General features: G+C 38.8%; 2 protein-coding genes across 4 annotated transcripts in view; both read left to right on the top strand.

The window, feature by feature from the left end:
* The window catches only part of LOC126755881 (ras-specific guanine nucleotide-releasing factor RalGPS1), a 45352-nt gene extending 41750 nt beyond the window's left edge, over positions 1–3602 (top strand). For all 3 annotated transcript variants that reach the window (XM_050468601.1, XM_050468598.1, XM_050468599.1), the window contains one exon: positions 405–3602. In XM_050468601.1, coding sequence (XP_050324558.1) covers positions 405–1059 — 655 coding nt within the window. In that variant the 3' untranslated portion in view covers positions 1060–3602. The remainder of the gene's footprint in view (positions 1–404) is intronic.
* A 7430-nt stretch (positions 3603–11032) lies between these two features.
* Positions 11033–13868, top strand: LOC126754958 (uncharacterized). The gene is made up of 3 exons (XM_050467190.1): positions 11033–11044; positions 13275–13366; positions 13448–13868. The coding sequence occupies exons 1-3, from the start codon at positions 11033–11035 to the stop codon at positions 13866–13868; spliced, it is 525 nt and encodes a 174-aa protein (XP_050323147.1).
* The last annotated feature ends 698 nt before the right edge of the window (positions 13869–14566 follow it).

Genomic DNA, 14566 nt, shown 5'->3' with positions numbered 1-14566 from the left:
TCCTCCTCCAGAAACTATTAACTGCAGAAATTGATCGAGACTCAGCTCTTTTTGTATCCAAATTGCTTTTTTGGAAAAGTAATGGTGTCCATTTTACTAGACTTAAACTATCTCTCTTTTATATCAAAATATTTAAAAGCTAAATCGCTTAAAAAATCGATTTAATTTTATTTAATAGATTTAGAATTTCATATCCATTATAGAAAAATTATATTTTTATTGATTTACAATTATTTTTAGTTGCAACCTGCAGCCGTACGTATACTTAGTTTGACTCACAGTATATTTTTGTAAATAATTTCTATTAAAACGTTGTACAAAAACAAGTTTTATTTATTTCTAAATTTTGCAAGCATGTTTCCACCACAAACTAATCACTTCTTCCTTCCTTCCACCATTTTCAGCATTTTCGGTAAAATCACACATTCGCACAACGACAGCGCCAACTATGGCAATCCCACGCTAATGCTCGGCTACGGCGACGAACACTATCTGCACGACTACAGTGTGCTCAGCCACCAGCAAGCGCGCCATCTACTGGACGATTCGGTGCTGGAGCAGAGCAGTAATATGTTGAGTAGCGGCGATGCCACCTCGAATGATAGCGTTGAGGGCGCACTTTGCCACAACAGTGATTTGGAGCTCATCTATGCGCCCACGCTCGATCCGGAGAACTGTGTGCAAGGTTGTGTGCGTCGGAAGACGGTGCAAAAGGAGGGCCGTAAGCCCGCTGTGGCCTCTTGGCAACGCTATTGGCTACAGATTTGGGCTAATTCGCTCGTGTACTTTCCGCCCAAATCATTCAAAGGCAGCGAACGTAGCGACTTCAAGCGCGAACCGTGCAAAGTGTGTCCGCTCGAGGGCTGGTTCGCACAAGTCGTCGATAATACTAAGCATAAAAACTCATTTGAGCTTTATCATCGCACATTGGGTACAATCTACAAGTTTCGCACGGATAGCGCGCAGGCGACACAGCTTTGGACCGCCTCCATTTGCAAGGTGGCCATGCAACGCAGTGCACCCAAACCGCTGCCCATCAATTTGATGTCGTTCGAGTGATTTGATTTGGCAGACGAACGGGGGTGTGGCATGCTAGTGTCGGGGTGTTTAATTGTGCTATAATGAAATTACGGTAAATGCAACGGGTAGCGGTTACTTTGAATTGTTACAACGCAGGCAACGCGCTTCAATGGATTGCCAATTTCTGTGGAATCGTGTTCAGCATGAAATCCCCGCTCTATATACTCTTCTTGGTGTAGCTTAGTTTACATACTCAGCGCTTGTTTAATGTTTGTTGCTTTTATTTAACTTGTCTACAAATTACTCGAAACATAGCAGAAACAGCAAGCCTCATATGAAAGCTGTTGAGCAGACAGCACATCATTTTACAAACGAGAATTAATCCTTTAAAGACTGATACTTGTCCGCATAAACGGACGTAACGAACTCAATGGAGACTCAGTGGAAACTCAACCGAAACTCTTTATGGAACAAAACGAAAGCAACTTTCTTATTGTAAGATTACTTTAATTTTTTTTCTAGCTGAAGATTTCTGAAATTATTTACACGAAATTTTCATACAACAATTTTGTAAGGCATTTTAACTGTTACTCACACATACATTTGTACTTATTTAATAAAGCAAGTGCTTGCTAATGGTACGGAGAGAAAGGTCAATAGAGGAGAGTGAGGATTTCAATATGTACTTATGTATTTTTGAAAGTAAATATTTCACAATTTATGTGAGTCTACAACTAATATGCTGCAGTACAATTTGAGCTAATGTGAGATTAAAAATATTTGTTTTTTAAGAACAATAATTGTAGCTGAAAAATTATAGAATACTTTAAATTAAAAAATTACTGTGTATGGTCACCGGGAATAACCGCTAAACTCGAATTTGAAAACATTTCGCGTTCAAATATTCGCAAATTGCCTTAAAACATTTGGTTGCCTTAAATTAATAATTTTGCGAGAAAGAGTTGAATGTGAATTTGTGCTTTGGCTTTTTGCTTTTGACCATTGAATCAAACTTAAAACAATACGCGGCTTATTTAAAAACCTCCAAAATGTAAATATAATGAAATTTTTGTGGACAATCTACAGGTTATATGTAGTTTTGAATAGATTTTGTAACTCTTTGTCATACAAGTACATCCACTAGAATTACAATAAATATGCAGATTGAAACCTAAGGCCTGCGGTAACTTAACTCACATTTTTTATAAGAACTTTATTTGTTTGTGGCTCGAAAAACTTATTTCTTATTTTTGTATCCTTAATTATTTGCGTTGCTTTTAAAACTTAATTGAATTAGATTGAAATAAATTCTCTTGAAGTAGCCATTATTTGCAATTGAAAAATCTATAAGAAATCTATTTTCAACTTAAGTAATGACTATTGCGACATTTCCAACACCACATAGCTTATAAATTAAAAAAAAAAGTACGCCATTAACACAATCTTTGTTACTTTTCCAACCACATCGTAAAATATGTTAAAAAAATGTGGAAATTGTTAAAATTTGAAGCAAATTTATTGAGTATAAAATTATTATAATTCGTACTGCATTTCTCATTTTCCGCTCTTTTTCTCTCTCCGTTAATCAGTTAAAATGCCCAGTAAAATACATGTTTAATGTAGTTATTAATTTGCTTACGATTAACCTAAAATTAGTCTTACAATTAATTAAATTACGATTTACTGTTAGTTCATACAACGACTTAAGATTTATAATCATACTTTGCCTTAGCGCTTTGCGAATACTCTCTTTTACATACATACTGTATAAGTATATTCTGTAAGCGTTTCATGTACTATGTACCACAAATGTAGCTGTTAATTACTCCTATGTATTAGTTTTATATGCAAAAATCTAATTGTTAGTTGCTTAGTTATAATACGCTCATGTTATAAATTACATATTTAATATAAAAAGGATTAGTGTACACTTAGCTTTAAATTCAAGAGAAGCCTAAACAATTTGTTCCAATGCAAACGTGTCTGTGTCGTGGAGGCAAACGAGATAAACCGAAATTAAAAGGCACTTTTAAAGTACTTTATTGCTAGAAATCCTGTTGATGGCAAAATTGAATCATTAAAGATGAAATGTTGCAACAGAGCCCCATTAAAGGTGAAATGTTGCAACAGTGCATCATTAAATGTTGCAAAAGTGAATCATTTAAGGTGAAATGTCGCAACAGTGCCTCCAAAAGTTGCTGAGCAATGCTTAGATTTTATAAATGTAAGTGTGAATTTGCAATGGCAACTCAAGTTTAGCGTGTCTCCTCGGCGTCGATATGCATGCACATGTAATCGCAAAGTTCCATTAAAACCATGCCGACATACACACACATACATATGTACAATGAAACAATTAATAAAAAATTTGAAAGCCTAGAAAAAAAATTAAATTGTTTTAAAATGAAAATAAAGAGCAAAATTAAAATCAAAATTACTAAAGCACCATATTTGTATGTATTATACACTCATAAGCACACAAACATATATACTCAGAATGCTTATATACATATATATTGATAACAAAATTTATTTATTACTTCATATAAATCAATTTTATGCGATTCTATTACATATGTACATACAAAATAAAAATATGGCGCTATCATTACAAACAATATAGGGCGATTGCATATATACATATGTATGTTTATACTAGCTGTTATTTATGAATGTAATTGCATGTCATTAGCATTGTTTTCCTTTTGTTATAGGCTTGTTTTTACTGTAATTTAAGCGCAGCGCTTTAAAATACTATTAGTTTTGCGTACCTACGATATTTATGATGCATATGTATGTGCGTTGCAAGAGTAAACTAAATTTTTTATAATATACATACATACATTTATTACAATATATATTTAAATACATATGATGCATGTACTCACATATAAAGGATGTTAAGCGTGAAAAGAACAAAATCGCAAAGAAAAAAATTTAAAAAGCCATTAAACGAGAAAAGAAAATAAATAAAACGATTTATAAAGAAATTAAAATATTGTAGTTTCTCTTTTAACTTTTTTGGGATGATTATGACTCCAGAACAAGAAAGCAATATGGATGTAATCTTTCGGAACCCGCTTGAAGAACAACAAAGCGGCGGGGGCCGATAGATTGCCGGCTGTTCTGTGCCATTCAAGCCGACGGCGAAGAACAGACTAGGGGCATGCATCAGCTTCTTTGTAAAATTTAGTCGGATGAAAGCATGAAAGGAACTGCCTCTATGCCGCTATGCCTACATTTGACATATCCCCAAAACAAATATGGCTTTGTAAACTGACGTTGAGAAACATAAAAAACTCCATCATAATTTGGAAGAACCTCTCCGATTTGTTCGATAACAAGCGAGGTTTCAGATAAAGCGACTCCTACGTTGTTTTTGTAGTTCTAACGGATATCAATCCCCGTTAGGATGGTAAGGGTTATCCATGTTGTCGTCGACGTCATCTAGTGGGAGGCCCAGGAAACGTGCTGTTTCGACGGGGTCGGACCAAAGGGAAAGGGGTGTTAGATGAGTAGGGTTTGGCAGGACATGCAAAGAGGTGGCTAGTGTCATGCGGAGATTCGTTGCATGCAGGACATATATTAGATATGTCGGGGTCTATTCTGGACAAGTAGGAGTTTAACCTGCTCCAATATCCAGAACGAAGCTGCGCTAGGGTCACTCGCGTTTCTCACGCAACTCGAGCTCTTCGTCTGCGATGTGTGGTGGTTTGAATCCAAGAAGGCCATTCACCGGAAGGGAGTCGGTGAAGGTGTTGATAATTCCAGTGTGAATGGCGGTCAGTACCTGTCGGAAGTTAGTTGCGTCCGAAGTCCGGTCGGCATACTGTACGAAGTCGTCGACGTAGTAACTGCTTGGCTTCATTATACTCCTTAAAGAGACTCCTATTGTGCCACTTCTTCAATCTACAGGGTTTATCCGGAAAGTAATAGGACTTATTTTCTTCCACCGCGAATGTACTTCGGAGCGTGCATGCACCGACTAGTTTCGGTAGAGGGCGTTCCTAGCTAACGAACGAGCGGCTGGTCAGTTGCCTCCGAGCACTTGGCGAGTCAGGACAAACATTTTCGCTCGACGTGTTTCTGTGAGTGGAGCAAGAAGACAATGCAGCGTTCGTTAGAGCAGAGGTACGCGATTAAATTCTGTGTGAAACTCGGTAAATCTGCTACAGAAACGTTTGATATGATCAAGCAGGCTTACTCAGATGTTACTTTAGCAAGAAGTGGTGTATTTCGGTGGCACTCAGACTTTTTGGAGGACCGGGAAGAGATTGCTGTGCGCAAAATTTTGAACTCAGGTCGTCGACTAAGGATTTGATTAATTGCCCAGATGTTCAATTTATCAAAATCTGTGGTTCATGACATTGTGACGAAGCACTTCAACATGCGCAAAGTGTGTGCGAAGGTGGTCCCAAAAGTGCTCACTGACGACCAGAAATTGTGGCGAGTGGAAGTGTGCCAAGAAAATTTGAACACGTGTGAAAGTGACCCCCAATTTTCGAATAACGTTATCACAGGTGAGGAGCCATGGATCTTAGAGTATAATCCTGAGACAAAGAGGTAATCTTCCGAGTGGCACACGCCGGCAGAGAGGATCAAAGCAGCATGCATCTCGGCTCTCAAGGCTATTCCGGAGAATGCGTTCCGTGACGCCTTCAATGTTAGAAATCGCGCTGGCAGCGCTGCATCGACACAGAAGGAGCCTAATTTGAAAATCTTTGAAGAATTTGAACGATTGGTTCAATCAATTTTTTTAAATCGACTGAGTCCTATTGCTTTCCGGACAATCCCTGTATTGCTGGAAAAAATAATACGAACTACAGACCTAAATAGAGAAGGTACAATCTTCTTTAAGAATGTATAGCTGCTGGCGTACGCCGATAATATTGATATCATTAGACTCAATAACCACGCCGTTAGTTCTGATTTTCCCAGACTTGTTAAGGAAACGAAGCATATAGGTCATCTCTGGTCATCAAACAAACAGTCACCGCACTCTCGACTGGAAGGACCAAGTGGAGAAGGAGGCTTAAGCGGTTTCTACGCCAATTAAGAAGAAGAAGAAGACTCAATAACCACGCCCCCAAGTCACTATTGACAGTGGTAACTTCGATGTCGTAGAAAATTTCGTCTATCTTGGAACCAGCATTAACAGCAATAACAATGTCAGCCTCGAAATCCAGCAGAATTACTCTTGCAACAGGTGCTACTTTGGCCTGAGTAGGCAATTGAGAAGTAAAGTCCTCTCTCGACGAACAAACACGGAACTCTTAAAGTCCCTCATCATTTCCATCCTGTTATGTGACGTTAGGAGTGTTCTAGAAAAAGGTTTTGCGGAATATCTGTGGTCCTTTACGTATTGGTAACGGTGAATACCGAAGCCGATGAAAAGATGAGCTGTATATGGCTCAACAAAACAAAAGACAGCGGCTACGCTGGCTTGGTCATGTTGTCCGGTTGGATGAGTACAATTCAGATTTGAAAGTATTCGATTCAGTATCCACTAGTGGAAGAGAAGGAAAAGGAAGAACTCCATTTTTCGCCAAATACCGGAGAGAAGAAACGACTGGCACGCTGTTGTGAACTCGGCTACAACCACATAAGCTGTATCTACGCTAGTAAAGAAAAAGAATCTTTCCTAACCAACGATAAGAAAACATAACGTCGACCAAATCCCCGAACAGAAGCGGTAATTTTTTTAATAGAGTTATTAAATACTTGTTAACTCTTCTCTGATACAATTTACCTTTACCCTTCGGCGGGTAATCGCAAAACACGAGCAATTTGAGAGTGGCACAAACTTCCAATCAACGGCGTTCATCAGGAGAACTAGCCAAATTATCACCAGAAAGACAAAATCTTCATTTAATTTATTCTGCTTTGCCAGATATAAATGGTCGCTAAGCGCAATAATAATTCCTCTACTGAAACCTGGTAAAACAAATAACAATAGGGTTTCATATTGCACGATATTTCGTCATTCTGTGGAAGTGTCTTCTTTAATAACACCGATTATAACTAAGTTAGAGCAAACAGTTCACTAATTGAAGGAGCGGAAGATAATAGCTGAGAAAGTAGTCATCTTAGAAGACTGCACAGGTTATATCCTACATGAAATATTCAGAAACCTGACGTCGTAATAGTTGAGAATAGTGAAAACGCGCTCTTACGAGTACCAACGACTAGTGCAAATTTACGTAGAATTATGCTACGAATTGCTACATCAACCTCCCGATATTTTCCGCATAGATAAGTTTAATTCATTGCACAAAGGGGCTTTTCACTGAATCCATATGAATGCAGCAACCGTCGTAACACTGGTAAACAGAAATCCACTTCACCCTCAAAATTCTTCATTAAACCCAATTTAATATGCAAAGGTGGTAGTAATACCTTTTTGAGATCGTTTTTTTCTCGCGGAGTGAGTGTCTGACGTACTGGCCACTGCTCGGAATGGTCATGTGAATTTGCTGAATAATCAGAAGTTACACAAAGGTAAATCAGGCGAATGCGGTGGTTGTGGCACGATATTAGTTGAAAATGTGGCGAAATGATCACGAATAACCAATGCAGAATGAGATGGTGCATTATCGCACTTCTTTGTTCAATAAATTCATACATAGTAAAAATTGAAGAATTCACTTTTAGAGCCTCATAAAACGACGCGTATCTCAAATACTAATGAATATGTTGGCGAGAAATTTAGCATAGATGTCAGTACTACCAACCTACAGAAAAAAAATTACCGATTCGAAAAACATGCGAAACATAAATTAATTCAAATTAATTCACCTTTCAATTTGATCACAATAGTATTGTAAAATCTAAAGCCGCAGGTTACAGAATATCTGTTTTCAAATTTGATTTCTGGGTATCAATATTTTCATGACAAAAATTATGTGTCTACCAGTGTCTTACTATAACGTATAATATATAAGTCGAATTATAGTTGTCTGGACACTTATTGAATAACATTTACTCTTTTTTTACTAATTGATCCAAATTTATATGTTTAACTTTCTATTGCGTAAGAGCCGAAATCACAACTTTAAATCGTTTTTTGTATCTTTTTTAAAACTGCAGACGCTGCCTCCATTTGTATTCGTCTTGAGTTTTAAATTTTTGTTTGCGATTCAAGCTAACGGTTGTGAGAAATGTTCGGAATATTAATCTATTTTACTCAGCACCTGTTATAACCGTCGTCACTAGTGCTTCAATATGAGTATTCACGACAGACTGAGACCTTTGCAATTTGTTTGGTTGTATGATGAATTCGCAAGAATATGAGGTTAAATATAGTCGAATGGGTTGACGCTTCCATTGTACTCGCGAGCACAGAATGCGCGTTACGAATCCGAGTAGAAAAGGACATCACGAGCGCCTTTTATTATTAAAGTTGAGCCCTTTTTATAGAGAGAAATATCATAAAAAATTTCTGACCATTCAATAAATTTTCCCTATCCCACTCTAAGTGTTAAAATTCAGCAAAACTCTTATTCCAGGTTACACAAAATTCTTTGTTACAACATTAAATTCTAAGGTATGCAGTGGTATATTTTGAATGGGTTTAAGCGACTTTAAGGAAATAAAATAGCCCATCCTTTGTGATAGAAAGGCCCACATATCATTGATGAAGAAGTCCAAGGTAAAAAAATGTTAGAAGTGATCGACACTGGTTACAAATATCTGAACTTTTACAAACAAAGCTCTTTTCGACAGCTTACAACCTGAAAAGGTTAATACCGGCTACTGGCCTCCTCTGGGATAAATTAAGGCGGTTGGTGGATTAACACTGGGCACTGCATATTAATGTGTGTAATGAAATGTAAAACCATCATTTATTACGTTTCAATAAAAAAAAAATGAATGTGTCACATGCACGAGATCGAAGTAGCACCAGTTGGCAAGAGTTATCCTGCGTTGGATATCAAGGCTGACATTGTTGGTGATGTTTACGCTGGTTCCAAGAGAGACGAAACTATCTACGACTTTAAAGTTATGACTGTCAACAGTGACGTGAGAGCCAACGACGACTGTTTGTTTGATGACAGGAGATATTTCGTCTTGCCCTCGTTCACTGCCAGACCCATTTGCTTTGCTTCTTTGTCCAGTCTAGAGAAAGCAGAACTAACGGCGCGGGTGTTGAGGCCGATGATATCAATATCATCAGCATACGCCAGCAGCTGTACACTCTATAAAAAGAAGTTCTGCAGCTCGAATTATTTTCTCCAGCAGCAGATTGAAGAAGTCGCACGATAGGGAGTCGGCTTGTCTGAAGCCTCGAACGGCTCGGAGAGGTCCTTCCCGATCCTGAGGGAGCTTTTCGTGTTGCTCAACGTCAGTTTACACAGCCGTATTAGTTTTGCGTGGATACCAAATTCAGATATCGCGACATAAAAGCGGCTCCTTTTCGTGCTGTCGAAAGCAGCTTTGAAATCGACGAAGAGATGGTGTGTGTCGATTCTCCTTTCATGGGTCTTTTCCAAGATTTGGCGCATGGTGAATATCTGGTCGGTTGTTGATTTGCCAGGTCTAAAGCCACACTGATAAGGTCAAATCAGTTTTTTGACGGTGCGCTTTAATCTTTCACACAATACACTCGATAGAACCTTATATGCGACATTGAGGAGGCTTATCCCGCGGTAGTTGGCGCAGATTGTGGGGTCTCCCTTTTTGTGGATTGAGCAGAGCACACTTAAATTGCAATCGTCCGGCATGCTTTCGTACGACCATATTTTACAAAGAAGCTGATTCAAGCTCCTTATTAGTTCTTCGCCGCCGTGTTTGAATAGATGGATTACCGGCCCCACCGCTTTGTTGTTCTTTAGGCGGGTAATTGCTATTCGAACTTCTTCATGGTCGGGCAATGGAACGTCTGCTCCATCGTCATCGATTGGGGAATCTGGTTCGCCTTCTCCTGACGTTGTACATTCACTGCCATTCAGCAGGCTGGAGAAGTGTTCCCTCCATAATTTAAGTATGATCTGGTTATCGGTGACTAGATCACCTTTGGGGGTTCTACAAGAGTATGCTCCGGTCTTGAAACCTTCTGTAAGCCGCCGCATTTTTTCGTAGACTTTTCGAGCATTACCCCTGTCGGCCAGCTTATCAAGCTCTTCATACTCACGCATTTCAGCCTCTTTCTTTTTCTGTCTGCAAATGCGTCGCGCTTCCCTCTGAGTTTGAGATCTGGACCACAAAAAACCATCGGCAGAGATACTAAAGTGATTTTTCTTTAATTACCCTGTAAGAATAAGAAAAAGGAGCAGAGTATTCGAGACTATTATTTAAATATTATTGTACTGGGTTCTCCACGGTCCAAAAAATCTATCAAGTCTGCTTGACTACAGTAAAATGTATGTAAACTATATCAAAACCAAATATTATTGATTCTGTTACAGCAGGTATCAGTCTGAAAATAAACATATACACCGTATGTAGATATGTAGATCTAATTGTAAGTGTCGCTCCACCAGTTGCATGCATCGAATTCTTAATTATGGCGCGTAGCTCAATAAGTTCCATACAAGACTTTTTATTGAGTTTGTTTCCGACCAAAATAGAGAAAAAAGAAACGGCGTTAAAAAAACTGGCAATAAACAAGAGCGCACGCGCAAATGGGCAAGTATGGTGATATCTAGACGCCCTCAAGGGGGACATAAACATATCGTCAAACGCGTGGGAAACGTTCATGAAGCGACGTAATAATGCAAATTGACGAATTTTTGACCACTTTTCAATGAATCTGCGAATTTAAATGCATCGAATCAACTGTAAATAGTTATGTGTATGTATGTAAGTACGAATGTGTGTATATTTCCTTTACCGACAAAAATCGGAAGTGGTATTTAATGCGACAAAAGAAAGCGCCGGCGTTTTATAATCAATTGAGACTTTGAAGTGTGTGGTGTGCAGATCAATTCATTGTAGTGGACATATTATAAAAAAAAGTATACTGTTGCACAAAAACCAGAGGAAGCGGGATTATACATAAGTAAAATAATTGAGAATGGATTTGAAAGTGAGTTCCCATCAAATGTCAATAATTAAAAAATAATATATTTGTGGGCTCAACCAAATATATACATATATACATATATAGCAAGTGAATAAGGCTCATAGTTGAGTACGAGAATATATTCAAGGTTATAAGTGATAATATATATTGTCGAGTGAAGGCTTTCAAAACGTTTAAGTTTCCATCGAGTAGTTTTTTTGAAATAAATGGGATATTGCTTGTCAAACCTTTACAAATACAAAACAAATTTGCCTACGATTGATATTACATAATCTTTCCGGGTACGATTTTTCGCGAAATGCCCGCAAACAACTCTACTACCGCGTCTGGTCTTCTAAACGTAAAAGCGAGCGGTATATTAAACAAAGAAATTTATAAACGTTCGATTTTTCCTTATATAGAAGAATTCCCTTATAATACTGTAATACTCAATGTTCTTCATCCCTGATTGTAACTACAGAAAACTTGTTCATAGTATCTGTTATATAGGTTGGGTTAGGTCTGGTAGGCCAATGAGCCACGCATAAACCAGATCTGGTCCTTTGCGATACCAAATGGAGTTCAGTTACTAGGTCCATGCGGAGTGGTCATCCTTTTGGATCCTGGAGCTTGAGGCGAATTTTAACAAGCTCTCACTATCTATACTTCCTCCAATGTATCATACTGTGGAGACCTCAGATGCGTACAGCGTAGTCATGCGAATGCGGAACAAGTGCACAATAGATGCTCCATTATTTCCCTGGTACTTTGCTCTAGACATTTCCTGTAGTCTTCTTGAGCTGTTAGCCTCATTCCAATAGAAATTTTGTGAACGTCCGATCTACCGTTTTGCACATGACTTTTACAGTTTCGCACCCAGGTAGCTCGTTCATTCGGGGATTTTTGATCGTTTAGGCAATGATGATCGTCGTTATATAGGCAATGTTTATACCAAAAATTATAGAAAGAGATGGATTTCCCCAATGTTGTTGATCACTTGTCATTCATGGTTGCATTTGACGATTGCCGTTTTCAAGGTAAAACCAATCTATAAAGTAACTATATATATAAAAGATCAGATTGTCGAGCCACGTCTTCAGTCTGTCCCTATATCCGTCTGTATATATGCGAAGTAGTCCTTCAAACCTCCTCAAGAAGCTGCTCATTTGTCGGAACTATGGAGATCGGAATCGGCTGTCATACAAGGTGACCGATCACACTCAAGTCTTTTCATGAAAAAACTGTTTAATTTGACAAGGTATCTTCACCAAATCTGACATACATATATTATTACCTAAAGCATCGCTAGAGTCTACGAACAAAAAACGGACAACATTTAGCATTCGGTCGGTCGAGTTCAAGTCGTTTCGAAGAAAACTTTTTAATTTCACAAAAGATAAAAGATTCTAGATAAATATCTTTTCATACCCTTCTATGCGATAAAAATTTGAAGAGCTAAGTAGGGTTGGGTTAAGAGGTCGACGAAGCGTTTCTAGCCTACCACAAATTTGTTGAGACGGTAAATATCAATGTCGGCTACGTCTTCTGCCTTGCCGAAGGTAAAACCACCGAGATTTTTCAGCCTTAATCGTGTAAAGGCTGGACAATGGAGAAGAAAGTGCCTAGATGTTTCCACCTCACCCTCCTTCCTTTTTAGCTTTACCGCATGGATGCCTATTGGGCACTGTCCAGTAAGAACTCATACAATTGCGGCTAGATGAGCTTTGGTCAAGACAAGTAGTTCTACTCTAAAAGAAAAGGATCTGGCCGCCGTACAGGAGCTGGTCGTCGACCAGACCAACTTATTGAGGGCGGGTGGAGAACGTACTCCGAGGCCTGCCAGGGTTTTAACGAGGCGGAGGCAGCCTCGGTATTAGCCCATCAGTAATTTGTGCATGGTGTCAGCCCTGCACAATTAGGTGACCAGGGTTCATACCAATTGAGCTAATAGAGTATTGATACGGGCAAAATATCCGTAAGAGTGCAAAAGGCCGTGGAGGCCGAAGGTCATTTAGCGTTGCTCAGGATGCACCGAGCGGAGACAAGCCTGCTCTACATCCCAATCTGTGAAGGGTATCCTAGCATCGGTGCAAGCGAAATTAATTTTTTTCTCGTTTTAATTTAATTACTTTTGATCTGAACTACGAAAAGCATATGGCATAGGCTCAATTCTAATAGTAACGCTTCTTCTAATGTTGCCAAGTAAATTCATCTTTTAATATTCCTATTTCTATGTTAATTAAAATTAATACAGTTAGCTGCATACATCGGCCTGGGTACAGCTTTCTTCATCATTGCACTTCTTGGCACACCTTGTACTGCACATTCCTCTTCACAGACGACAGTGTAAGTAATGAAATGAAAAACGCCTAAAAGTAGGCAAACATTTACACTAACCCTTGTTTTCACCATTACTCCCCACATTAGTGTACAACACAGCACGAGCACTGATCCCGCAGCAGATGGTTTCTGGAAACGTAATGTCGATTGGAAATCACGCTGGGTGAAATATTGGCGACCGAAAGCAATCTACGTGCCCATCTGGAAGAAGGTCTGGACTCCGATAGTGCAAAATGAATGGGTGCCACTGCCGAAAGTGCCACCAGGGTGGGAGGTGCGCAAGGATGGTGTGAGCGACAGCACCAATAGTGGTTGGAAGAGCAGTAGCAGCTATGTTGACGACTCTTCGAGCTCATCCAGCAGCAGCAGTGGGCTGCGTACGGGAAAAAGTTACAGTGGTTGGGGTAGCGGGAGCAGCGGTAGTTACGGTTCTAGTTATAGCAGCGGCAGTCGTGGCTGGAAGAAAGGTGTAAAACGCACCCGTGTACGGGAAGTAAACGTTGACTAGCGCGGGGAAGTCACCGACTTAACTTGTATACCAAAGGTGGTTCAAAAATTTAATATTATATGGTATATAAGTATGTATGTATGTATATACTAGTTCTCAGGTTTATTTATTTAACTTATTTTAGTCCTCTAGTGTTAAATTTTTAATCACGTAATACAGAAACCTAAATAACATTTGATTTTAATAACCGATTTCTCGATATCTTCAACTGAAGATGCTTGTCGTTATTCTTATTGCAACGGCAGAAAAAAGTCGCCAAATAAACATTGGAATGCTGCCTAGTTGGCAGTCCAAAGAAACATAACACCGATTGTCATGGGGCTGAACTTTCTTTCGATCTTCTTCAATAACATCTAACTTGCAAATAGCGCTACCATTAATAGGACACAAAACCAGATGGATAATTTAATATTGTTCGAAAAGATTAAGAGTTTCGAAGAACAGTTTTTGAAGAGTTTAATTTTTAAGTTGGTCTCTACAGAACTGTGAAACTCAATCGTCAAACCCGCCCCAATTGTACTTAAGTAGTACCTACATATGTACGACTTCTGTGTGTTAGACGATTTTGCCTTTATTGACCTACTATATTGCTGCCTACTTTTAAAGTCTAAGTGGTCAACTTTCGAAGGAAGAAGAGTTCAAATCTAAATTACTTTACACTTTCCAAGTAAAACACCAAACATTTCCTGATGGGTGAA

The sequence above is a fragment of the Bactrocera neohumeralis genome, chromosome 4 (genome assembly GCF_024586455.1).
Source record: "Bactrocera neohumeralis isolate Rockhampton chromosome 4, APGP_CSIRO_Bneo_wtdbg2-racon-allhic-juicebox.fasta_v2, whole genome shotgun sequence".
Taxonomy (NCBI): domain Eukaryota; kingdom Metazoa; phylum Arthropoda; class Insecta; order Diptera; family Tephritidae; genus Bactrocera; species Bactrocera neohumeralis.
This window is presented reverse-complemented; position numbering and strand designations above follow the sequence as displayed.